This window comes from Thamnophis sirtalis, unplaced genomic scaffold, assembly GCF_051295495.1.
Source record: "Thamnophis sirtalis isolate CommonGarterSnake01/CBP01778 unplaced genomic scaffold, rThaSir2_p1.2 scaffold_2, whole genome shotgun sequence".
In the NCBI taxonomy this organism is placed as follows: domain Eukaryota; kingdom Metazoa; phylum Chordata; class Lepidosauria; order Squamata; family Natricidae; genus Thamnophis; species Thamnophis sirtalis.
The window spans coordinates 85,929,229-85,953,399 of record NW_028261382.1 but is presented as its reverse complement, the minus strand read 5'-3'; the positions used below and the strand labels follow the sequence as shown (position 1 = coordinate 85,953,399).

The 24,171-nt window shown below is 43.5% G+C and overlaps 2 protein-coding genes across 2 annotated transcripts in view; one reads left to right on the top strand and one right to left on the bottom strand.

The window, feature by feature from the left end:
• LOC148048975 (matrix metalloproteinase-17-like) overlaps positions 1 to 9,743 on the top strand; it is a 20,801-nt gene extending 11,058 nt beyond the window's left edge. Inside the window, exons 7-11 of the mRNA XM_087706288.1 lie at positions 2,122 to 2,212; positions 3,682 to 3,764; positions 4,721 to 4,873; positions 8,151 to 8,408; positions 9,451 to 9,743. Coding sequence (XP_087562414.1) covers positions 2,122 to 2,212; positions 3,682 to 3,764; positions 4,721 to 4,873; positions 8,151 to 8,408; positions 9,451 to 9,743 — 878 coding nt within the window. The remainder of the gene's footprint in view (positions 1 to 2,121; positions 2,213 to 3,681; positions 3,765 to 4,720; positions 4,874 to 8,150; positions 8,409 to 9,450) is intronic.
• CAPG (capping actin protein, gelsolin like) lies at positions 8,616 to 24,171 on the bottom strand. Its single transcript, XM_087706287.1, has 10 exons — positions 24,014 to 24,171; positions 22,621 to 22,655; positions 20,515 to 20,687; positions 19,193 to 19,347; positions 17,718 to 17,885; positions 16,759 to 16,908; positions 16,110 to 16,202; positions 13,735 to 13,867; positions 11,789 to 11,877; positions 8,616 to 11,551 (listed from the first exon to the last, which is right to left on the bottom strand). Exons 2-10 carry the CDS (start codon positions 22,641 to 22,643, stop codon positions 11,486 to 11,488), a joined length of 1,050 nt encoding a protein of 349 aa, XP_087562413.1. The 5' UTR covers positions 22,644 to 22,655; positions 24,014 to 24,171; the 3' UTR covers positions 8,616 to 11,485.

Genomic DNA, 24,171 nt, shown 5'->3' with positions numbered 1-24,171 from the left:
TCATTGCTGGGGGGGGGGGAGTTTCAACCTATTCTCCCAAACACCTGAAGGAAGAACAAGAAGCAATGCAGGGAAACTAATTAAGGAGAGAAGCAACCTAGAACTAAGGAGAAATTTCCTAACAGTGAAAACAATTAATCAGTGGAATAACTGTGCCTATAGAAGTTGCTCCATCACTGGAGGTTTTAAAAAGAGATTGGACAATCATTTGTCTGAAATAATACAGGTTGTCCTTCTTGAGCAGGGGGTTGGACTAGAAAACCTCCCAGGTCCCTTTCAATTCTGTCATTCTGCCTTCTGAGTTAAGACCTTGCCCGAGTCCTTTGGATCAGGCAGACTTTCTCGACTTGGTCTAATAGATGCAATGGACTTCAACTCCTATTAATATCCACCAGCAACAGGCTTGACATCTAAGAACTCAGATAAAATACAAACGCGAAATCTTTCTACTAGGAATAATCAAAGGGAAATATACAAAGAAAATTAAGTACATATTAACACATCTGCTAACTACCGCTAGAATAGCATTTGCCCAATGCTGGAAACAAAATAATACCCCCTCGGACGAATTAGTGATTAAAAAAAACTTTGGATTGTGCAGAGATGGACAAATTAACGCTGAAATTAAAAGATAAGAGTCGGAATATTATGAAATTTGGAACAATTGGTATAAATGGCTGCAAAACAGGAACAAAATTAATTAAGCAAAAAACAATATATATATAAATATATATAGAACTGTGTATAAAGGTGGGTAAATATAGAAGCGAAATATTATATACATGTACAGGTATGATGACATAACAATGTTGATGTAATGACTGTAAGGTGTTGTAGAAGGGAAAAAATAATTTTAAAAAATCTGTTGTTAAGAACTCTGATAAAGACTAGATAAAGGAGATGTACTGCAATTTGTTTTTTAAAAAATTAAAAAATCTTACGAGAATAGCTAACTCTCAAGGTATTGCTTTGCGTATACAACCCATTCTTTAATCTGTGGATGGTGAAATGGTGAACAGGAACTGTGTGGTTCCCCCCATTCCACTACTTTTAATGTAAATTCATTATTTTAATATCCTTGATTCATATAATAATTAGTTATGTAGTAATAGAATGAATAATATTCATACTCATTATCAAAGTTGTTTGTAAGGTCAATCAACCAAGTTCCCATATTTGCTGTAGAATCACATTCAAATAGACAGTGGCTCATCACTCTATGTAAACATGTCGCTATCAGTTCTGGAATGCGTCCACTGCTTTTAGTGAGGGACTGTGTGTTTGTGTATGTATGTGGGGTGTGGAGTGTCTGTGGATTGAACTTTGTCAATCTGCTTGACCAAGCAGATTGACAAAGTTCAATAGCCTTCAGTCTAATTTGCATTGGCCTTCTTTTCAACATTTGTCTGAACTGCCTGTTACAGGGGTGGGTTCCTGCCAGTTCTAACCTCTTCTATAGAAGTGGTTCCACAAATGTACAGTGCCATTTAGAACCGGTTCCAGCTCCCTCCCCCCGCCCGTCCGCACATCATCAAGATGAAGAGTGAGAGGAGGAATTCTGGGAGTTGAAGTCCACAAATCTTAATGCTGTCAAGTTTGAACACCCCTGTTTTTTTTTTTAAAGAGTTAGGGGTGCGAGGGTCTTGTAATTTGACAGCTTTAAGACTTGCACACTTCAATGCCAGAGTTCCTGAGCCAACATGACTGGAGGAGGAATTCTGGGAGTTGAAGTCCACAAGTCTTAAAGCTGTCAAGTTTGAACACCCATGGGTTTTTTTTTCTAAAGGGTATGGGGTGCGAGGGTCTTGTAACTTTACAGCTTTAAGACTTGCGTGCTTCAAATGCCAACATTTTGGTTGCTAAGCAAGAGTGTTGTTAAGTGAGTTTCACCACATTTTACAAGTTGGCCATGCCTACCCAGTCACATGGCTGGCAAGCCACTCCCACCCAGTCACATGGCCAGCAAGCCACTCCCACAAAACAGGCCACACCTACAGAAGAGGTTCTAAAAAAAATTGAAACCCACCACTGGCTCTGTTCCCATTTTCTTCAATGTTTGCTATCAGAATTCTTCATTTCCCTTATTACATTTCCTTTGTTTCTCTCCTTTTTTTTAACCAGGGAGTAAAGTTTTGCATTCTACAGAGAAGCATGACGTAACCACTCCATTGCCAGGCCTTCTCTCCTTATCACAGAGTTTCCCTGCAGTCAGGTTAGGTGACCAGTCTTTATACTGTTCATTTGAGAAGGGTAAGCTAAGGTATATTTTTGATAGCCTCTGCGCGGATCTGTTGGATGATCCCAGCTTCGGCTCCTCTGCAGCATCGGGTAAAAGATTCTCTAGAAAGATGTAGATTAGACTTATGCATCATGCTAAGCACTGGATTGTCTGACCATGATCTATTGAACAAGCAACAATTATCGGGTTTTAGACAGCACGCTAAGTCCTAACCCAGCCATAATTTAGAAACCACAATGGTCTGCATATCTATGCACCATTTCTCTGTATCTTAAATATTTCTGTGATTGTAGGCACTAATGTTACAATTCTTTGCCTCAAATGTGTTTTACTATAGTTAATATGGGGCTAATTTGCAGAGATTAAGAGATAACAATGAAGTTACCTAGTTATTTATAATAGAGCTGTCAAGTAGGGCAACCAATAGGAATGCTTAGACAGCCCGCGCTCAGCCAGCCATGCCTTAGCCAATCAGGCGCGGCTGAGCTGTTGCCGGCTGCCAGTCATAAATCAAGGACTTGCGGCCAGTCGTAAGTAGAGGACTCAGCACTTATTTATAAATAAAAGTTGCTATCATTGTTAATATGGTCAATAATTTCTGTCTTTGTCTAACAAAGCAGTTTATATTTAAGCAAATGACACTTCCTAATGCCAGGATAGCATATTATATTAGATTAAGACAGAAGAAATCAGGTTATAATCCCAATTTAGCCATGAGGCTCACAAAGGCACTTATAAGGTGGGCATATGACCCTCTTTTGAGTTTGATATTTCAGCTTAATAAGCCAAGATGTAAGTGAGGTATTCTGACCCCCGAAAGAGGGTTTTGCTTTTCCATCCATTATGGCAAACAAACTAGGAAGCCAAGCACTAAAGTATTTTCTCATTTGGTTAAAAAATGGGGTCTAGACCTGACTAATGATACCAGAACAAGCCTAGCTATTAAATCTAAAGCTGTTGAAGCCAAAGTGCTTTGAATGAAAGAGGGAACTAGCCAAATTCAGGTGAGATGCAGAAATGACTTCTGCCACTCAGCCTGATTCAGTGTTGGGGGACGGATAATGTGGGAATGTGATATTCATGTATTCTGCCTTGGTTTGTCTAGAGCAGTGTTTCTCAACCATGGCGACTTTAAGTGCTGTGGACTTCAACTCCCAGAATCCCCCAGCCAGCTTTGCTGGCTGGGGGATTCTGGGAGTTGAAGTCCACAGGACTTAAAGACGCCATGGTTGAGAAACACTGCTCTAGAGGGAGATTTAATACACTCAAATTCTACTTCATAATAGAACAATACACATTACTACATTGGGGTAATATGTATTTTTCACGCCGCTGACGACACCTCCTTTTCCCTCTCAAATGAAACCAACACAGCGTTTGGGAATCCCGCTGTCTAAGTTGTTGTTTTACCTCCTCACCCCCTCCCAATATCCTTGTTCCAGACCAGGAAAAGGATTTCCTGACCGATGTACCTCCAACATCGATGCTGTTGCTCAGATCCGAGGAGAAACGTTTTTTTTCAAAGGTTAGTTACCTTGAAGCAACTTCTTCTTCTCAGGGGGCACAAAAGAGGCACAAAAGTGCTGTTGTGGGGTGGGGTGCTGAGCACACAGTCAAGGGATTCAGGGTTAGCCTCCTCTTTTTCATATTAACAGACAGGGCAAATACCATACCTGTTCTGAACCCCCTCATTCCACACCAAAGCACACTCCGAGCCAGAGATAAATTACAGCATTTAATTAACAGACAGACAGGTCCTTGGCAGCAACCCAGCACAGACAAGCTTGGGCAGCAATAAAAACAGATAAGGCTTGGCAGCAATCCAGCCTGCCAAGCTCATACAAAGTTCTCCGACATTCGATTCTGTGTTGACTTCTGCAAAGAGGGGCGTGTGCACAAGTAGCCTTTTTATAATCTGGAGAGGAGCCTAATGACCACCAGCTGAGTACAATCACCTCCTGTAATTGCGTAATTGTTCCTGACACCTAGTAGCTCTTCGATGGCATGCATCCAGGAACAACTCACTACTGGCTTCCGGCTCACTTTCCCTTGTCTCCTCCCCACTGGTCCAAGGCTCAGGTGCCTCCTGGTGGCCAACCAGCCTCTCTGCGCCCTGCTCGGAGTTGGAACCCTGTCCAGGGTCCTCCACATCCTCCAGAGCCGACTCAGAGGGCCCCTCACTGTCGGAGTCTGGTGGCAGCTCCAACGGCACCTGCTGGGCCACAACACATACCTATTTTTTTTTAAACTTCAGACTTGTCTTCACTGACTTGCCTTTTTTAAAAGGAGCCCCAAACACCCCGTCTTTCTAATTCCTTTGATTATCTTTTTGTAATTCTCCCTTATCCTTTTTGAATGCCTTCCATGGGATCATATTCATTCACGCCATGTCCCAAAACACCTGCCAGGAAAGGCGGTCACCTTTTAGATGGAAATTAATCTTCTCCTCTTTTTTCCCCCCCATTCCTGCACTGGCGGCAGATCGGTACTTCTGGCGCCTGTCCCAGAGTCGGCATCTCACTTCTCCCCAACCGGCTGTGATCCCTCGTTTCTGGCGAGGGCTTCCTTCTGCTCTGCGCAAAGTGGACGCTGTTTATGAGAGACCTGCAGATCATCGCATCCTCTTCTTCAGTGGTGAGAAGATCACAAGTGAAAAGTGAGCTGGTCGAAGGCGGTAGGATGTCCTGTTCCAGTAAAATGCGACATGCTTTTGAGCCCATGTACGCAGTGCAGGACCAAGCACAGAAGAAGCGAACTTATTTAATTACTTTAAAGCAATTTGTGTGATTTTCAAACACAAAACACACACTCGTCCACTTTATAATCAACTGCAGGCCCAGACAAAACCTGCGGAATAAGAAGTGATTTGTTGTTTCATCTCACCTGCAAGTAGTCCTTGGTAGCTTAGTGGCCTTTTGAAAATCCCCCCCCCCCGAAAACGATGGTTATAATCCGTTTGTTTGCAGTGTCCTGTAATCATGGTAACCTTGATTTACAATATTTTTGCTGGGAAATGGTGTTTACTTTTTCTTTCGGGCAAAAAATGGTCTCTAGCGAACAACGGACTTCTTTTATAACCGCTGCATTCATTTAACAACTGCCACAAAAAAGGTCATAAAATTGAGCCCAGTTACCTGCTTAAGGACATAAGGTCATAAAATTGAGCCCAGTTACCTTCTTAAGAACATAATGTCATAAAATTGAGCCCAGTTACCTGCTTAAGGACATTATGTCATAAAATTGAGCCCAGTTACCTGCTTAAGGACATTATGTCATAAAATTTAGCCCAGTTACCTGTTTAAGGAGATAAGGTCATACAATTGAGCCCAGTTACCTGCTTAAGGACATAAGGTCATAAAATTGAGCCCAGTTACCTGCTTAAGGACATAAGGTCATAAAATTTAGCCCAGTTACCTGCTTAAGGACATAAGGTCATAAAATTGAGCCCAGTTACCTTCTTAAGAACATAATGTCATAAAATTGAGCCCAGTTACCTGCTTAAGGACATTATGTCATAAAATTGAGCCCAGTTACCTGCTTAAGGACATTATGTCATAAAATTTAGCCCAGTTACCTGTTTAAGGAGATAAGGTCATACAATTGAGCCCAGTTACCTGCTTAAGGACATAAGGTCATAAAATTGAGCCCAGTTACCTGCTTAAGGACATAAGGTCATAAAATTGAGCCCAGTTATCTGCTTAAGGACATAATGTCATAAAGTTGAGCCCAGTTACCTGCTTAACAGAGGTGGGTTCCTACCAGTTCGCACCTATTTGGTAGAACCAGTTTGTCAAATCTACCGAACCGGTTAGAAGAGGTTCCGCCAGTGGACCCGGAAAGCAGGCCACACCTACAGAAGAGCTTCCAAAATTTTTGGAAACCCACCACTGGTCCTTGGATATGATTATTCTACACTATCATGCTCATATTTATAAAACTCAGTGCCTCTGTGAAAGGTAAGGATGACTACTGCGTTTGTGGTGCAATCAGAACATTGCGTGTGTTGAAGTTGTTTTAACGCAAACCAAAGATGCCTTTTCAAAAACAAGTTTACATCATATTCTTATGCAGGCCAGTGCTGTGTGTGAGGTAATTTAAGGTGGTTCTGACAAGTGTCATCGGCATCTTCATATCCGGTCACATGGGCAGCAAGCCACTCCTACAAAGGAGGCCACACCCACAGAGTAGGTTCGAACAATTTTTGAAACCCACCACTGCTGCTTAAGGACATAATGTCATAAAATTGAGCCCAGTTACCTGCTTAAGGACATAAGGTCATAAAATTGAGCCCAATTACCTGCTTAAGGACATAAGGTCATAAAATTGAGCACAGTTATCGCTTAAGGGCATAAGGTCATAAAATTGAGCCCAGTTACCTGCTTAAGGACATAAGGTCATAAAATTGAGCCCAGTTACCTGCTTAAGGACATAAGGTCATAAAATTGAGCCCAGTTACCTGCTTAAGGACCTGTCAGGGTTGCTTTGTGAGTTGACAGGACCATCATGATCAGTGGTGGGTTCCAGATCTGGTGCATATGCACAGCACACATGCACATGCGTCCTTACCTCCGCGACGCCTCCATGATGCTCCAGCTGCCCGGCGGAGCATTGCGCAGGCGCCGTACACTGCATGCGCGGAAGTGGAAGCGCCAAAGAGCTCAAATACAGGTAAGGAGCTTGGGCGGGTGGATGGGACCTCCGGAGCACCGTACCTGAACGGTACCCGGTGCTCCCGGCAGGCACGAGTACACCCATACAGGGGCGTACCACCTGCAACCCACCACTGACCATGATGTACAACAGTAATTGCAGGCTCAATTGTGGTTGTAAGTCGAGGACTACCTGCCCAGCATCCTTTGACTAAAGCCTGGTTGATCAGTTCCACTGAGACGTACCACCAATAAGAGGCTCCAGTGCTGCCTCCCTTTCAAATCCTTCTAAAAATGAAAAACCTTTGCATCAGTGGGAGGTGGCACTACTAATCAATGAGGGCGAGGGGCACCATATTCCCTTGAACTGGCACTGCCGACCAGCAAATTACCAGGACCATGTTCTCAATTCATCTTCTATTTGCTGCTCTAAGCCAAAGGATTTAACTGCTCCCTCAACCCTTCTAGTTGCTGTCGATCTGACCAATCTCTTTTGAGACAAACGAGTATATGAGAGAGAGAGACCGCCTCCTGCCGATTACCTCCCTCAGACCGATTAGATCTCACAGGTTAGGTCTCCTCCGGATTCCATCTGCCAGCCAATGCCGGCTGGCGACTCCCCAGGGGAGAGCCTTCTCTGTTGCAGCTCCGTGGAGATCCGGACCCTTACTACCCTCCCGGCCTTCCGCAAAGCCACCAAGTTCCGCAAAGCCACCAAGTCCCGGCCTTCCGCAAAGCCACCAACTCCAGCAGGCCGGGGGGCTTGTGAAACATCCAGCCCCACGGAAACTGTGAATGTTGCGTTTTTTTAAAGTGTTGTCTTTGTCTATTTATCCCCCTTCCCCTGTCTATTGTGAGCCGCCCCGAGTCCTTCGGGAGTGGGCGGCATACAAGACAAATAAACTAAACTAAATTATATTTTCATAGTTGAACCTTCCTCAAACTGTGTGTTCTCCAGAAACAGGACTTCAGGGTAATGCAGAGACATCTGAGAGGCGAAGACCATACTGCCAAAAAGCATCTTGCTTGGGGGGGAAATTATAGAAATGTAGATGCTAGGCTGATTATTTGCTTTGTACTTATTATCTCCTTCTCGTTTTCGTTATTTAAATGAGGCCAGGAGCCTGGTGGCATTAAGGGAGATTATTTCAAGTTTCTATTGCATAGGGCAGGCAATCCTGAATTCATGGTTTCAATAACAAGTTATTTCTGTTGTTCATACCATTCTTTCTCACTCTCTCTCTCTCCTTTTCTGACTCAAGGACCTCTCTACTGGGTGTTCAAGGACAATGGTGTGGAGGAGGGTTATCCTCGCCCAATCACCGACTTTGGTTTGCCCCAAGGGGGCATCAGTGGTGCTTTCTCCTGGCCTTCAGACCAGAAAACCTATTTCTTCAAGGGTGACCTTCACTGGTGCTACGATGAGACCACAAGGCACATAGAGGAAGTCTCCCCTCTCCTCCAGGAATCCTGGGAGCAGTTCTCCTCTTCTGTCGACTCAGTCTTGACTGAAAGCGATGGTGAGTTGGGCTGTGGCCCTCCAGGCTGATCTTGGGCTGACTCAGAAGTTTCATTGCACGTTGAACTGGGCACCTGGGAATCATGAAATGCCACCCGGCTCTCCAGTCTATCCTGTCCTTTCAAGATAGTGCAGAACAGACAGGTATTTTGCACAGAAGGTGCTCGAAGGAATATCCCATTAAATAAAAGATCCTGATTTGCAGGTATGGGTGAAACACGCTTTATACCATCAGGGGTTGGTGGATACATTTGGAAGCATATTTTGAACATCATCACAATATAAGGTGTATACTGGTGTGGCCAGTGCTAAAGCACCTGTTTAATAGAAGGCAAATGTCCCAGGAAGGATACCTAGGAAGCAATCCATGGCAAACCACTTCTGAAAACCTTTGCCAAGAAAACTGTAGTGGCTTCTCCAGGCCTTCTCTGATAATCACACCCAACCTGGAGGAGGCCCAACCTGTGCGATCTTGTTGGTCATTGGGAGGTAAGTGGCAGGAGGCGGTCTCTCAGGTAGCCAGGTCCTAAACCATGTAGAGCTTTAAAAGTAACGACTAGCACCTTGAAGCGCGTCCGGAGACCAATGGGGAGCCAGTGCAGCTCGCGGAGGATAGGTGTAACATGGATGTATCTAGATACACCCCATATCGCTCGCGCGGCTGCGTTCTGGACCAGCTGTAGTCTTCGAACACTCTTCAGGGGCAACCCCATGTAGAGGGGCTTTTGCAATCTTCTGACCAGCAAAGTCAACGGGGAAGCCAGATTCACTGAACAACTATGTCACTAACTTCACAACTGCAGTGATTCAGTTAATATCTGTGCCAAGAAAGGCTGCAAAAAGGGGGCAAAATTCACTTAACAACTGTCTCACCTAGCAACAAATGTTGGGATCGATTATGGTTGTAAGTTGAGGGCTACCTGTATCACCTCTGCTCCCTCTTCCAAACCATTCTGTACTGTGTATTATTTCAGGGGCATTTCTTGGTCTTCTGCAACTTTGCATCAGTCTATTGTTGCTGTGACTTCTCTGTCCTGCTGCAGGAACACTCTATGTTTTTAAGGGCCAACAGTATTGGAAGTTTGACCAGGAGACCCTGCAACTCCAAGCAGGATACCCTCGTTCCATTGCCACCGATTGGCTGGATTGCACCGTCGAACCTCTCAAGATGATGACTACTAGTCCTTCGTTGGGAGTGAAACTTCCACCCAACCTCCGAGGCCCGCAGCTGAAAATTGAGGAACGTGTGTGTTTTTGTGCTGCTTTTGGTGCCATTCCTTCCACTTTGCTCAACGTTTTGCCCTTGGCTCTCCTGACGCTGCAAGGACTTGCCTAACGTGGATGAGGAATATCAACCCGGGATTGCCCTATGTATTTCTCTGTGACCACAAGTTGAGGCACTATCTCAGATGATCACACTGGACATCTGTGGCTGGACAAAAAGAGAGCACTCCTGATGAGACTGAAAGTGACAAGCCCTTGAGATGCAGGCTGAGGTTGCCCATCCTTCAAGGACTGGTGGCCTCACTTTGCTAGAACAGGAGGGCAGTAGGAACATGAGCTTAAAATAGCAGTGTTTGTATAAGATTATGAAGGAGCTGGGAGATGGACATTAAGTTATCAGAATGTCCAACCACAAGGCAAAAGAGCTTTAGTAGATTCAAGGTAATGGAAAATATGGAGCTCCTTCTTTATGGAAGGAACCAAAGATATCTGCTCCCTAACTGGCCAGTTCTCTTTATATTGTAAAAGTTCTCCTTGGGCAAAAGTCGAAACTTGTTTAGGGAAGGAAGCAGTGAAGTCTTTCCTCCCCCACTTGTTTTTTTTTTTAAACTTCCAGCAGGCGCAGGAAGGAGCTGTTGCTTTTGACACTGACTCCATCAGCCCAGCTGTGGAATGATGCAATCCTGCTTGTCAGGGCCTGTCAAACTAATCAAGAAAGCTCCACTGCAGCCTAGAACTAGAAAGAGAAAGGCAGATGATTGAAAGCTGAAGAATGCCTAGAGGGTGGATAAGAGCACAGCCTTTGCTGTTTAAAGCAGGCATGACAGACGGAGCCAGATCCAACCTACCAGGCAACTTTTGATAGAGTGTATACCTGAATGGAAACTTAACATGCCTGAGACTAGACAGGTTTCGGTCCTTGCTTCCGGCCAAAAGGATATGCATAGACTCCCTGCGGGACATCTGCCTCCTTTGCTGCTCTTTTTTTCTTGTCCCACCCAGGTTGATGGGGGAGGGGTGTTCCCTGGGTTCCAGGTGGGGAGAAAGACACAAAATCAAAAGTCATGGGAAAAGGAGGAAAGTTATTAAAGCAAGCATGAAATTGCACAACTCTGGGTGTTCTTAGAATGATTGATTGCAAGCTGTCACCAGCCATGGAAAAAAACCCATTGGCTATGTTTACACAACACATCTAACTTGACAGGTGTGTTCAAACAAAATGTTAAACTTGGTTAGGATTGAGGCAGAGATGGTTGGTTGGGTCAAACTCGGTCGCTTTAGTTAGTTTATGATGCAATGTATTATGTGAAACAGGAAAGATATAATTCAGTAAAAGGTATGACTCAAGGCACTGAATACAGCCAATGATGCAAGGAAGGAAGTAAAGCTATCATTAGATAGTAATAATCAGCACATTTTGTGTAAGACTGGGTTTTGCACCCAATAAATGTGACTGGCTTGGTTATGGTTCAGTGTAATGGGTGAAACCAGCCACAGGCTTTTCTTAACTCACATCAAAATGTTCTATTTCCTGTAGAGATGAGAATGTCCCATTATCACTGTCTAGACATAAAGAGGTAGAGGCTTACAATTGGGAGGAACTGGTTCAAAAAAGTAAGAGAGAGGATCCCTCCAGTTAAGGTTGCCCTACTGTGATCACAATACTGAAGGTTGAAGTAGGGAAAGAGAAGGTTTCACCCGGGTTCAGATGCAGAGCTTCTGATTAAAGGGGGTTGGTCAAAGGCAGAAGGCAAGGAGGATTCAGTGGCTCCAATTCAATAAGGCTTGAATGGTTGATGGGGCAGAAAGGCACAGTCACAGAGTATTGCCAGCATAAGGTGGAGACTCCAGCTTTCACTTCCAGTGTGTAAAGAACTGTTTGAAGAGCAGACTTTCACGGCCCTGGGGCAGGATCTGTACCTGGAAACAGATTAAAAGCAGGTGAGATATGGAGAAAAATAAAGGAAGCATAGAACAAATCCTTGTCTACTTCTCGAGAACTCTTCAGATGTTTGAGTTACACCACTACATTGCTGTTCTCCTCCAGACCTTTCCCCCTAGACCTTCTCTGAACCTGTCAGTGGACATGCGTCGTTCTTTTATGAAAACCTTCTGGGCATTTTAAAGACAGTTTGCACAAGCTTGAGGGATCCTTACCTGAGTATTCTGGGGATATTTCATTTGTGAGATGAAGTTCTCTGCTACTCTCAGAGCTGCTTGTTGTTCTTGTTCATTTGCTTTGAGGCCTGCAGACAGACAAAAAGGAGGATGATAATTTATAAGAGCTTTGTAAGACCTTGGCCAGTACTGGATTAGAAGAGCCAAGGTAGTCTTTTCAATGAAAGAGAAATGTCTATCATTGCCCATCACCTAAGTGCATCTGCTTATATGCAGAGCAATCCTTCCCTCCCTCCCTTCCTTTCTTCCTCCCTTCCTCCCTGTTCCATTTTTCATTCAGTAACTCAAGAGGGTGGCACCCATAGCATCCTTTCCTTTCCCTTTATTTTCCTCCATTTCCTGTGAAAGAAACTAGCCCAAATTCATCCAGAGAGCTTCCATAACGGAGGATGGATTTGAATCTGGATATCCCTATAAGATATCCAATATCTTAATCACTATCCAATCATAGAAATCATTGCAAAGAAAAAAGAAAGGTGTGGTGCTGATGGCAGGAAAAAAATAAATGGAAGCTGATGACTCAGGGGAACATTGAATGTCTTCTGGTGTAGACGTTTCTCTCTTTTTTCCCCAATATATTTTTATCATTTTTACATTTAAAACAATGCAGTACCGCAAAGTCGGAGTGACCATACATTCCCATTATATACAGCTAGTCACAACCATTGACAATTAGCCTACTTAATACATTATCAATCCTTCTGTCCAATCACAATATATACAGTTTGTTCCAGTCTTGTCACCTTGTCTTATACCAGTCATAAAATCTATTCCAGGCTTAAAAAATATTCTGATTCCCCTTTATTTTTAAGTTCAAGAGTGAGCCTATCTGCTTCCGCACAGGCCAACACTTTTCTGATTATATCTAGCTCTGATGGTGTATTTTCTTTTTTCCAATATTGCGTATAAGTTATGCGCGGCGCAGTTAGTACATGAATAATTAAATAAAGTGTATCTTTCTTAAACCCCTCCGGTGTTATACCTAGGAGAAAGATTTCCGGTTTAAACAAGAGTTGGTCTCCCACCATTTGTTCTAACCATGATTGAATCATTTTCCAATACTTTTTTGCCTCATTGCACGTCCACCACATAGGATAAAAAGTGCCTGGTGTTTTTTTACACTTCCAACAATTTGGGGCCAGATTTTTAAACATTTTGGAGAGCCATGCTGGAGGGAGATGCCATCTGTAGAACATCTTATAAAGGTTTTCTTTATACGCCGTAGCCATTGTTAACAATGGTGTAGATGTTTCTCAACTACTCTTCTACTCTTCACTGCATATATATACATACACACACACACACACACACACACACACACACACACACACACACACACACACCAGAGGTGGGTTCCTACCAGTTCACACCTATTCGGTAGAACCGGTTCGTCAAATCTACTGAACTGGTTAGAAGAGGTTCCACCAGTGGACCCGGAAAGCAGGCCACACCTACAGAAGAGGTTCCAAAAGTTTTTGAAACCCACCACTGGTCCTTGGATATGATTATTCTACACTATCATGCTCATATTTATAAAACTCCATGCCTCTGTGAAAGGTAAGGATGACTACTGCGTTTGTGGTGCAATCAGAACATTGCGTGTGTTGAAGTTGTTTTAACGCAAACCAAAGATGCCTTTTAAAAAACAACTTTACATCATATTCTTATGCATGCCAGTGCTGTGTGTGAGGTAATTTAAGGTGGTTCTGACAAGTGTCGTCGGCATCTTCGTATCTGGTCACATGGGTGGCAAGCCACTCCCATCTGGTCACATGGGTGGCAAGCCACTCCCACAAAGGAGGCCACACCCACAGAGTAGGTTCGAACAATTTTTGAAACCCACCACTGATACATACACACACACACACACACTTTGTATTAATGGTTCCAGAGAAGGCCCTGAGACATCGTATGAGGGGCATTACCTTTCCAAACAAAGATTTTTCCATGCTGCCCGTTGTCCAGGATAAAACAGTCATCTGTGATGAGTTGGTCTTGGAGGAATGGACTGGATTCGGAGACTTTAGTCAGACTCATTTTTCCCGTCATGTCAGAGACCTCAGGATTGAGAAGCATAGAATTTATTACACTTAAAGGAATCCCATAATCACAGGGCAGATGATATCTGGCTCTTGAGGTTTATGATGCTTTTTTTTTTTAAGCCAGAATTTTCTCATCCACCAACCTGGAGGAAGCCTGAGCATGGAGCCCATTCTGTATTCCCTACATGCTGGACAGCATTTTAAAACTGAATCAATGCATCCAGAACTTCTAACAGCTTAATATCCTGGGGAAAAGACCTCAATGGAACCTTTGATCCAGCTGTTAGCAGCTAAAAATTGTGGACAGAAAGCACTTTGAAGCAAAACCACACCCTAACATAGCATTCACTAATCTCATATTCTACAGAAGTATTGGGAGAGTAACCCTCAGAATCAATGTGGGAAACAGTTGAGAATTCTGAGAGCTATAGTAAAATTTGGGATTAGACAAATCTATAACAAATTTAAATCTGTATCAAAAGAATCTTTGGTCTTAGCAATCACGATTGGGCTGTTGTCAGGATTCCAGATCTCAGTGCAGTGTGGTATACTGAAACTAGATCAAATTATAGTCTCTGGGCTTAATGATTTTAAATAGCAATAGCAATAGCAGAGACTTATATACCACTTGCCGCCTGCTGCCAATTACCTCCAATAGACCGATTAGATCCCACAGATTGGGCCTCCTCCGAATTCCATCCGCCGGCCAATGCCGACTGGCGACTACCCGGAGGAGAGCCTTCTCTGTGGCTGCTCCGACCCTCTGGAACGAGCTCCCCGTGGAGATTCGAACCCTCACCACCCTCCAGGCCTTCCGCAAAGCCCTTAAAACCTGGCTGTTCCGACAGGCCTGGGGCTAAAGAGCTGTTGCCCCTGGCTCGAATGGTATGACTGTTGTGTGTTTTTTAAATTATGCATTGTTATGTTTCGTCTTTTATTTTCTGTCTGTACCCCGCTTCCCTGATTTGAATTGTGAGCCGCCCTGAGTCCCCTTTGGGGAAAAGGGCGGCATATAAATGAAATAAAATCAATCAAATCAATCAATCACTTCATAGGGCTTTCAGCCCTCTCTAAGCAGTTTACAGAGCCAGCATATTGCCCCCAACAGCAATCCGGGTCCTCATTTTACCCACCTCGGAAGGATGGAAGGCTGAGTCAACCCTGAGCCGGTGAGATTTGAACAGCCGAACTGCAGAACTGCAGTCAGCTGAAGTAGCCTGCAGTACTGCATTTAACCACTGTGCCACCTCAGCTCTAAAGGACAGAGTCTATGTCTATGGATACACTCGCTTGAAACTGAGTTCTACCACCCATATCTCCTTTTGGAAATAATCCAGGGGTCCTCATAATGTGCCCAGAAATCATAAATATGCAACTAAAGTAAGCAAAAAATAAAGGCGGCTCAACTAATTGTAGGCACATTTTTTATTTCAAGATGAATGTGCGTTTACACACATCCAACCCACAGTCTGAAAATTGCAGCAAGTAAACGACAGAAAAAAAGTCATTTTGGGTTTATTGTCTTGTTGGGGTTTGATTGCAAGCTTAATGTTTTGTGGTATGGCAGGGCTGCCTGGAAGACATCAGCCAGCCTTCTCATTCCAGTGGCATTATGGTCTTTGTGGCTACCCATCCTTTTAAAGGAACACAATGTCCAGTGTAGGATCATACTGGGGATTATAGATGATTCATTCATTCATTTCATTTATTTCATTTGTATGCCGCCCTTTTCCCCGAGGGGGACTCACAAGTTGAGCAAGGGAAAGGGGATACAGACAATTTGACACCAACACAAAACAATACATAATTTAAAAGCGCAACAATCATACCATTCGAGATAGGGGCAATGGTTGTTTAGCCCCAGGCCTGTCGGAACAGCCAGGTTTTAAGGGCTTTGCGGAAGGCCTGGAGGGTGGTGAGGGTGTGAATCTCCACGGGGAGTTCGTTCCAGAGGGTCGGAGCAGCCACAGAGAAGGCCCTCCTCCGGGTAGTCGCCAGTCGACACTGGCCGGTGGATGGAATTCGGAGGAGGCCTACTCTGTGGGATCTAATCGGTCTGGTGGAGGTAATTGGCATTTAAACATGATTAAACAGATAGTTAGGTTTTTTAAAATTCAAATGTCCAACCATCAGCTGATAGGTTTTCTCAAAGAGGGAGAAGGAGAGGAGGAATGGATTTCAGAAGGTGCCTACAAGAGAACGATTTCCTGGAGATCCCATCCAACCTCAAATAAGGTTCTTCTCCGTTATTTTATTACCTTATACAATACTGCTGCAATAGCATTCTTCTGATCAGCCACAATATCTTCCTCAGCGGTGCCTTCTTTCAGAACCGGCTTAGGACCCAGTACCTGGAGAAATATGTCATGCCAATATCTCTTTGCACACAAGTCCCTCCTGCATCGGAACCTCAGTGCTATTCCTTGACATGGTCCAGTTCAAATTCAATGTTTGCCATGCAGCTGCTGCCAGAAACGTCTTCCCACCTAGAAAGTACTTCTTCATCCATGTGCAACACAAATGCATCAGGGAAGCTGGTTCTGGCCCTTTCAAGCACTAAGATGTAGTTCTTGGTATGAAAAAGTCAATACCATGAATTACTCTAAAACAGCAACTTTTGTCCTTGTGGACCATCTCTGTATGAAACTCTTTGCCAGATGCTACAGCGATCCACGGATAAAGAATATTTCATAACTTTTCAGAGACCTTTCGTATACCTTTCCTTGGAATCCTAATCCAAATGATCCTGACTCATTTTTCAGATGAATTCTACAACTTCTATAATCCCCAGACAACAAGGAAAGCTGTGGTCCAACACATCTGGAAAGGAGCAGATGAGGAAATGGCCAACCTAAATACTAATTTGCATCTACCCTTCATACTCTTTGTTCCCCACAAAAATCTTACCGCCGTCATCTCAGCAGGTTCTTCCCCGTCCACAACAATCTCCATCTTTGCTTTGCCCTTCCTCTCAGTGTCTCGGATTGCTGTTGCAAAATCCCGAGCTTTGTTGCGCTCCAGAATGTTTGACTTCCCCCCATACCAGGCAAAGATTTTCTAAAAGGAAAAGTAGAGACCGACTAACATCCAGCCATCACCACCTTTTAATTTCCCCAACATGCATTCAATAGAAGTGTTGTGACTCGTGACCCGTCAAAACCACGGTAGACAAAACCGCGCTCGACGAAAGCGCGTACCTGACGTCATCAGCAGCGCGACGAAAAAAATTAAAAATAAATTAAATTGAAATTAAAATTAAATTAAAGCAAGCCGATTCACATAAAGGTAAGGGTTAGGTTTAGGGTTAGGGTTAGGGTTAGGTTAAGGGTCAGGGTTAGGTTTAGGGTTACGTTAAGCGTTAGGGTTAGGTTTAGCTTTAGGTTAAGGGTTAGCGTTAGGTTTAGCGTTAGGTTAAGGGTTAGGTTTAGGGTTAGGTTTAGGGTTAGGTTTGGGGGGGTTAGGGGAAGGTTTTCGCTTTAATTTTAAATTTACCGGTCACAGCGCGATGTTTTCGTCGCGCTGTGATGACGTCACGTACACGCTTTCGTCGAGCGCGCTTTTGTCTACCGCGGTTTTGTGGTGGAACCGTTGTGACTACAACTCCCACGATCTCCAATCCAAAGCCAGATTGGGAGATCTACCATTACTGGAGTCCCGCAGCAACCCTTCTTGGAAAATCTATCCCATCATTTCCCTATATTAGCTTAGCCATGCATTGACTTTGGAGGATGCATTGAACTACAAGCTAACCACATGGGCAATATATATGCAACATGAGTCACAACGTCGCGAACACTACCATGTACTCTTGTGACATACTGCATATTCTTTTCCTAGCAGGTATATGTCTTCCTTCTCAGACTCACCTCTCCCAGGTCCAGGATGAAGCAATCACCCGTATTAAAACTGGTCCAGCTCAGTTCTCTTTCCACAGCCCGGATATTCTTTTTTCCTTTCACTTGATAGAGTTGGTGCCTTGAGCTTTGCTCATGGTTGGCCTGGGTTCTGGTAAAGGCCGACTCCACACCACCTTCCTATAGACCATAAACTGGGGTTGAGAAAGGGCTACAGAGGCTAGAATTTGAAGATAAGGGTCAAGAAAGTCTATTTGGGACTATAGGAGCCCTGGTAGCATAGTGGTTAAATGCAGTATTGCAAGCACACTCTGCCCACAGCCTGGAGTTTGTTCCTGACAGAGCTCAAGGTGGACTCAGTTTTCCATCCTTCTGAGGTCAGTAATATGAGGACCCAGATTGTTGGGGACAATATGCTGACATTGTAAACCACTCAGAGAATGTTGCAAAGCACTATGGGGTGGCATATAAGTCGAAGGGCTATTGCTATTGGTATCATCAGGACATCAAGGGGAAAACTAGTGCTACAGAATGAGCAAAGTGTTAAAGAGCAGTGAAGATGGTGGTTAGCTGTAATCTACAGCTTTGAATGTGTGTGTCAGCCTCTGCTTTGCTGTTGCTTCGGCTGCCATGAAACGGGGAGGGAGGGCATGGGGTATTTGGGAGGGGTTACTCATTGTGCTGGAGGAAGGTTCTGGAGTTCACCGGCTGATCGGACTACGCATGCGTGGGAGTTTCCCGCCAGGACTAACGGCACCGACATTCCATCTTCGTGATGCCTTTTGAAGTTATCTCGCACCTGACACTTGGGAGAATTATGATTGGACTGTAACTGTGATGCCAAGGGGAGGGGAATGGGCTATTCTATATATCAATCGCTTTCGCGCCTAAATATTCAGATTTCGCTTCGCTATGCCTTTAATCATTTTTAATTAGTAAAAGTACACTTGATTTCCACACCTGGAGTCTCGTGGTCTTTCTTTCCTAATTATTTAATGGAGAGGTGCTAACAGTGTGCCTTATCTGCTTAGAAACTAACAAAAAATAAATCAAATGCAAGGGTGGCTGTGAGTGATAGAAACCTTTTAGGATTTTTGACTGTTGTGTCAGGCGCAAGGAACCAGAACGAGTTCGTGAGTAGATCAAACTAGTTTTATTACTGTTGTTTTCTCCAATTTACAAGAGAAGAAAAAACTAAGCTAAACTTGGAGGAAATGATGGAAAAGAAATTGAACGAAAAGAAAATAAATATGGAACAGATTCCCAAGAAGTAAAAAAAAAAGGAAGATGTCAGCTAACTGGACTCACCTGGGCCAACATGAGCCTGATGGGGATTGAAGGAGATGTTGGTCTCCTACTATCTCCACAGCATAACTTTGCATGAGTGTAATTACAGGTACAAATGTTTAACTAAGGGAAAGTTCTTAATGTTTAGCGACAGTGAAAGAGGGTAAGGTCTATAACTGGAAAAACGAGTCTCCTTTCACCTGGTATTTGATGCCGTGGGGAAAGTACTCCATGAAGACATCTGATTCATTCCCCTGAACTTCCCGATACTGAATTGGCTTCTCTTTTGGGATGGAGTTGAGGTGAGTGGAGAGCAAAGCACATGCTCCCTGCTCATCCCTGGAGGAGTTTTGACCTGAGACAAAGAGAGAGAGAGCATTACTTTGCAAGGAAGTAACCCAACTCCACCCAACCCCTAGCCAGCTCCAGCTACCTCAAAGAGGGTTTTCTGTGTGTCAGAATCTTACATCCTACATTAAAACCCATTTTGGAGGTAATAAGAAGCCACTTCTGACAAGTTTTCATTCTCGCTAGGATATAGGGTTGCGTTGTATTGCAAGTTGCATGATCACAACACTCAGTTCAAGAAATTGGCCTTGAAGCAGGTAGAAATTGGCCTTGAAGCAGGTATGAATGGCTTACAAAACATACTAAGCCTTATTATGGTTACTTTAAAATTGGTTGAGTACTGTATATACTCGAGTATAAGCCTAGTTTTTCAGCCCACTTTTTGGGCTGAAAAAAGCCGCCTCGGCTTATACTCGAGTCAGTGAAAAATTTGCCCGAAATGGAGGAGAAAAAGGGGCGGGGCCATGCCGCTGGGTGACACTTGTGAATGGCCCAGTGCCCCTGTGAGTTTCCCCTCCCTCTGTGTCAGTTTGCCGCGCAGCGCGCACCGCACCATCCCCCCTCCTCACGTTCTAATGTAATGCAGGGCTGTCTTACGATTCCCCTTCCTCCCCCTCCTGCCGCTCTGCAACGATGTCCCACCTCCTCCTTGTTATGGCAAGCAGCCACATAGCGATGTCCCACCTCCTCTGGTACAGTGATCCAATGATAGGAATCACTGTGCCGTGTGTCATAGGAGGCGGGACATCGCTCCCGCGGCTGCACGGGACATCATCATCACAGCGGGACATCAGCATCATGAGGTGAGTGAAGTATTTCATTGAATACACTGCTAGTTTACTGTTTTTCTTTGAAATAAATATTCAAAAACATTATTGGTATCTATTTTTATTTTTGAAATTTACCGGTAGCTGCTGCATTTCCCACCCTAGGCTTATACTCGAGTCAATAACTTTTCCAGTTTTTTGTGGTAAAATTAGGTGCCTCGGCTTATATTCGGGTCGGCCTATACTCGAGTATATACGGTATGTTGTGTGACCTCAACTCTTAAGATCTGTGAAGCATATATTGTATGAATCCAGCCAAATAGGGTTTATTCAGCAATAAGCTATAGAAATGCATCATCCTCAGATAGAACTTGTTGATTTAAGGATTATTTTGACCCTTTGCTTACCAATCCAAATGTGCAGGTTGGAATGCTCATCTGGGCCATTATAAAGGACAAGGTATGAATCCCCAGAATAGAATATGCCTTTCATCTCATCTGGAACAGGAACTGGCTTCATTTTCTCCACACGCCAGATGTGCAGTCCTGGTTCTTTCGCCGAAACATCAAAGGCAGAGCCACTACCAAACAGAAGGTTGACATTTATTGAATTGGAAGAAAGATAACAGGATAAATAGATATTTAGAAAAGGAACCAAGAATCAAGAGGGTGGGATGAAAAAACGTTGCAGTGCGTTTGACTTCAATTTTAAAATAACAGAATAACAGAGTTGGAAGAACAGAACAGAATAGAATAGAATAACAGAGAGAAGGGACCTTGGAGATCTTCTAATCCAACCCCCTACTCAGGCAGGAAACCGTACATCACTTCAGACAATTTTTTACATAATGTCAATCAAAACTGAATGCAGTATTCCAAGTGTGGCCTTATCAAGGCGTTATAAAGTGGTATTAACACTTCACATGATCTTGACTCTATCCCTCTGTTTATGCAGCCCAGAACTGTGTTGGCTTTTTTGGCAGCTTCTGCACACGGCTGTCTCCTATTTAAATGGTTGTCCACTAGGACTCCAACATCCCTCTCACAGTTAGTACTATTGAGCAAGGTACCACATATACTGTAATGTGCATTTTGTTTTTCTTGCCTAAATGTAGAACCTTACTTTTTTTCACCATTGAATTTCATTTTGTTAGATAGCGCCCAATGTTCAAGTCTGTCAAGAGCCTTCTGTATCTTGAGTCTATCTTCTGAGTGTTGGCTATTCCAGCAAGTTTGGTGTCATCTACAAATTTAATGAGTTCTCTATCTATTCTCTCGTCCAAGTCATTGATGAAGATGTTGAAGAGTACTGGGCCTAAAACAGAGCCTTGGGGTACTACACTGCATAGTTCCCTCCATGTAGATGCAGTTCCATTGAGGACTACACGTTGAGTGCGGTTGGTCGGCCAGTTACGAAGCCATCTGGTGGTGATGCTGGCTAACCCACAGAGACCTTGAAGGTCTTCTAATCCAGCCCCCTTTTCAAGCAGGAGGCCATACCATTCCAGAATATCCTTCCATAAATCCCCAGCCAGCATAGGCAAAGCTGAAGAATGATGGTACTGAAGTCCAATAAATCTGGGGAGCTTCACCTTGGAGAAATCATAGGAGGGAAATCCAGGAGAAGCAACTTAGAACTAAGGAGAAATTTCTTAACAGAGAGAACAATCAGTGGAGCAGTTGTGGGTCCTCCATCACTGGAGGTGTTTAAGAAGAGATTGGACAGCCACTTGTCTAGAATGATATAAGGTCTCCTTGCTTGAGCAAGGGTTGGACTAGAAGACCTCCAAAATCCCTTCCAACTCTATTATTCTGTTATTCAGATAAAAGAAAAGTATCAAGAAGAGGAACTACATGTTCAGATTTTCCTGCTTGCTTCCCTGTTTGTTTTAATATAATTTCAAAATTGAGCAGTTACAGTATGTGGAAATGTTGCTTGATGCAATGAAATCTACTTCTTGAAGAACAAACAACATTAATTAAACTTTCTTTCCCCCAAACATGCTTTCATTGTAAATTTTCCCTTTGAAGAAATGCCAGTCATTGGGAACCTGAATGGAACATATCCTGATTATTACCCACTTTAGTTTCCGGTTCCAAATATTTATTTTCACACACACACACCCCAAGTCCCCAAGTCCTTTCACTACAGAAGATACGTTCAAGAAAGAAATTGCAATCAAGTTGGGAATAATTTGTATGTGGCCTCAAACGAGACTAAGAACTTGTTTCAGACCAGAGCCTGGAAAGTTCTCTTGTAGGGCAGGAGAGCAGATGCAGTACTCACTGTATCCTTAACTAATGATTAACATTAATTCAATTTACACCCCACTTTTGAAACCAGAGCAAGGATTTTCAAAGTAGTAGATGGCTCTGGAAGTAAAACACAAATTTAAACCCAGTTGAAAGACTCCACAGTCTGATACAGACCACCTATAATTATTGTAATATTCAATTTTAGTTATGAAATGGTTACTGGATTGTGATTGGATGAGAATAAAAGTTATTCCTCACCTTTTGGGTTTTGCTGTGTACATGGCTCCAAGGATCTGGTGAGAAACAGCACACATGATTAGGACTTACATTAAATAGCAAGTGTAGTTCATTGAATGTATGAGTCCTAGTTTGCAAAGAAGAAGAAGAATAGCAATAGCAATAGCAGTTAGACTTATATACCGCTTCATAGGGCTTTCAGCCCTCTCTAAGCAGTTTACAGAGTCAGCATATCGCCCCCACAGTCTGGATCCTCATTTCACCCACCTCGGAAGGATGGAAGGCTGAGTCAACCTTGAGCCCGTGAGATTTGAACAGCCGAACTGCAGATAACAGTCAGCTGAAGTGGCCTGCAGTACTGCACCCTAACCACTGCGCCACCTTGGCTGCCAAACTACCATGACAAGGAGCTGTGATCTTCCAAGACATATGAAAAGTTGTGGCATCCAACAGATACCATTATCACAGCAGGAAACAAGGAAATTAAATCACATTGACAAACAATAGTTTTAATTTTTGTGAAGCCCGCTCACAGAGGGGAAGAAAAGCAAGAATTTGCCCATGCTAAGAAGTAGGATGCTTCTCAGAGCATGGAGAAAGTAACACCTCCCATGTTAGCATTTTATTGGAACGGGATGAATGGATGAGCAGGTGGATTGATAAGCAAATCATTTTCCTCTTCCGCCTTTTCCCATTCTTGGTCTTACAGCTAAAAGCTGCCCAGTGCAATGCTACTGTCCTCAGCTCAAATCATTTATTCATTTAACTGATTCCTCTCTTGCAGCTAAGCAGTTACAGAATTTAACGAGTGCTATTTGATCTATCTTACAATAAAGCAAGAAAAGATATCATGAGACAGGATTCCTTTTTTCCTCTTTGCTCAGGTAACCCTGAAGATCAGGGCTGAAGATTTGTACAAGAATTAGGAGCTGGGAGGTATTCCGTGCCACAGTTTGTAAAAGTCTGAGAACTTTTTTCTAACAATTACTAATGGAAAGATAGAGGAAGTAAGTGCTCAAATTAAAAGCAGAGGAAATTGTCTTTTGCAATGTTGTCTAAGTTACTGTTTTAGAAGACCAGGCTAATTCTAGAAAGAATCAAGGCTTATGGAGTAATTCCCACCTTACTCCCTGCAATAATAAATTAATTCCATAATAAATGCCATATTTTCAGAAGTTTCCAGTGTTTAATAGTTGAACAGACCAAGATATAAAAGAAAAGCCACCCAGAACAGCTGAATCCATCCAACCTAGCTGTTTGCAAAAATCGTTAGTTGGCCAATCTGAGGTTTAGGGTTTGTTTTTTTTGTTTTTGTTTCTGAAATTACAGACTGAGCCAAGTATTTCAGCTTCACCTTTGTCACCCTCCTTAACATCAGCACACATGCCAAGAGAAAAAGATTGTATGCACTCACCAAGGCAGTCGTCGCTCACCAGCTCCCTGTAAAAACAAGGCTTCCCACCCCTGAAATGTGAAATTAAATTAGATTTCCTGGGTGGAGACTTTTCTCTCTCTAGCTGTTCAGTACCTAACTTCTTTGTGGCTGCGGGCGAAGGGGAGGGGAGAGGGAAG

Bases quoted from the DNA above. Each gene is read 5' to 3' on its own strand.
- CAPG (XM_087706287.1), bottom strand. From the start codon at position 22,643: ATGTACACAGCAAAACCCAAAAG. The intron at 19,348-20,514 runs GTAAGCAAAGGG...TCTTTGTCTCAG, and splicing joins CAACCTGCACATTTGGATTG to GTCAAAACTCCTCCAGGGAT. The intron at 13,868-16,109 runs GTAATAAAATAA...CTCAATCCTGAG, and splicing joins TTGCAGCAGTATTGTATAAG to GTCTCTGACATGACGGGAAA.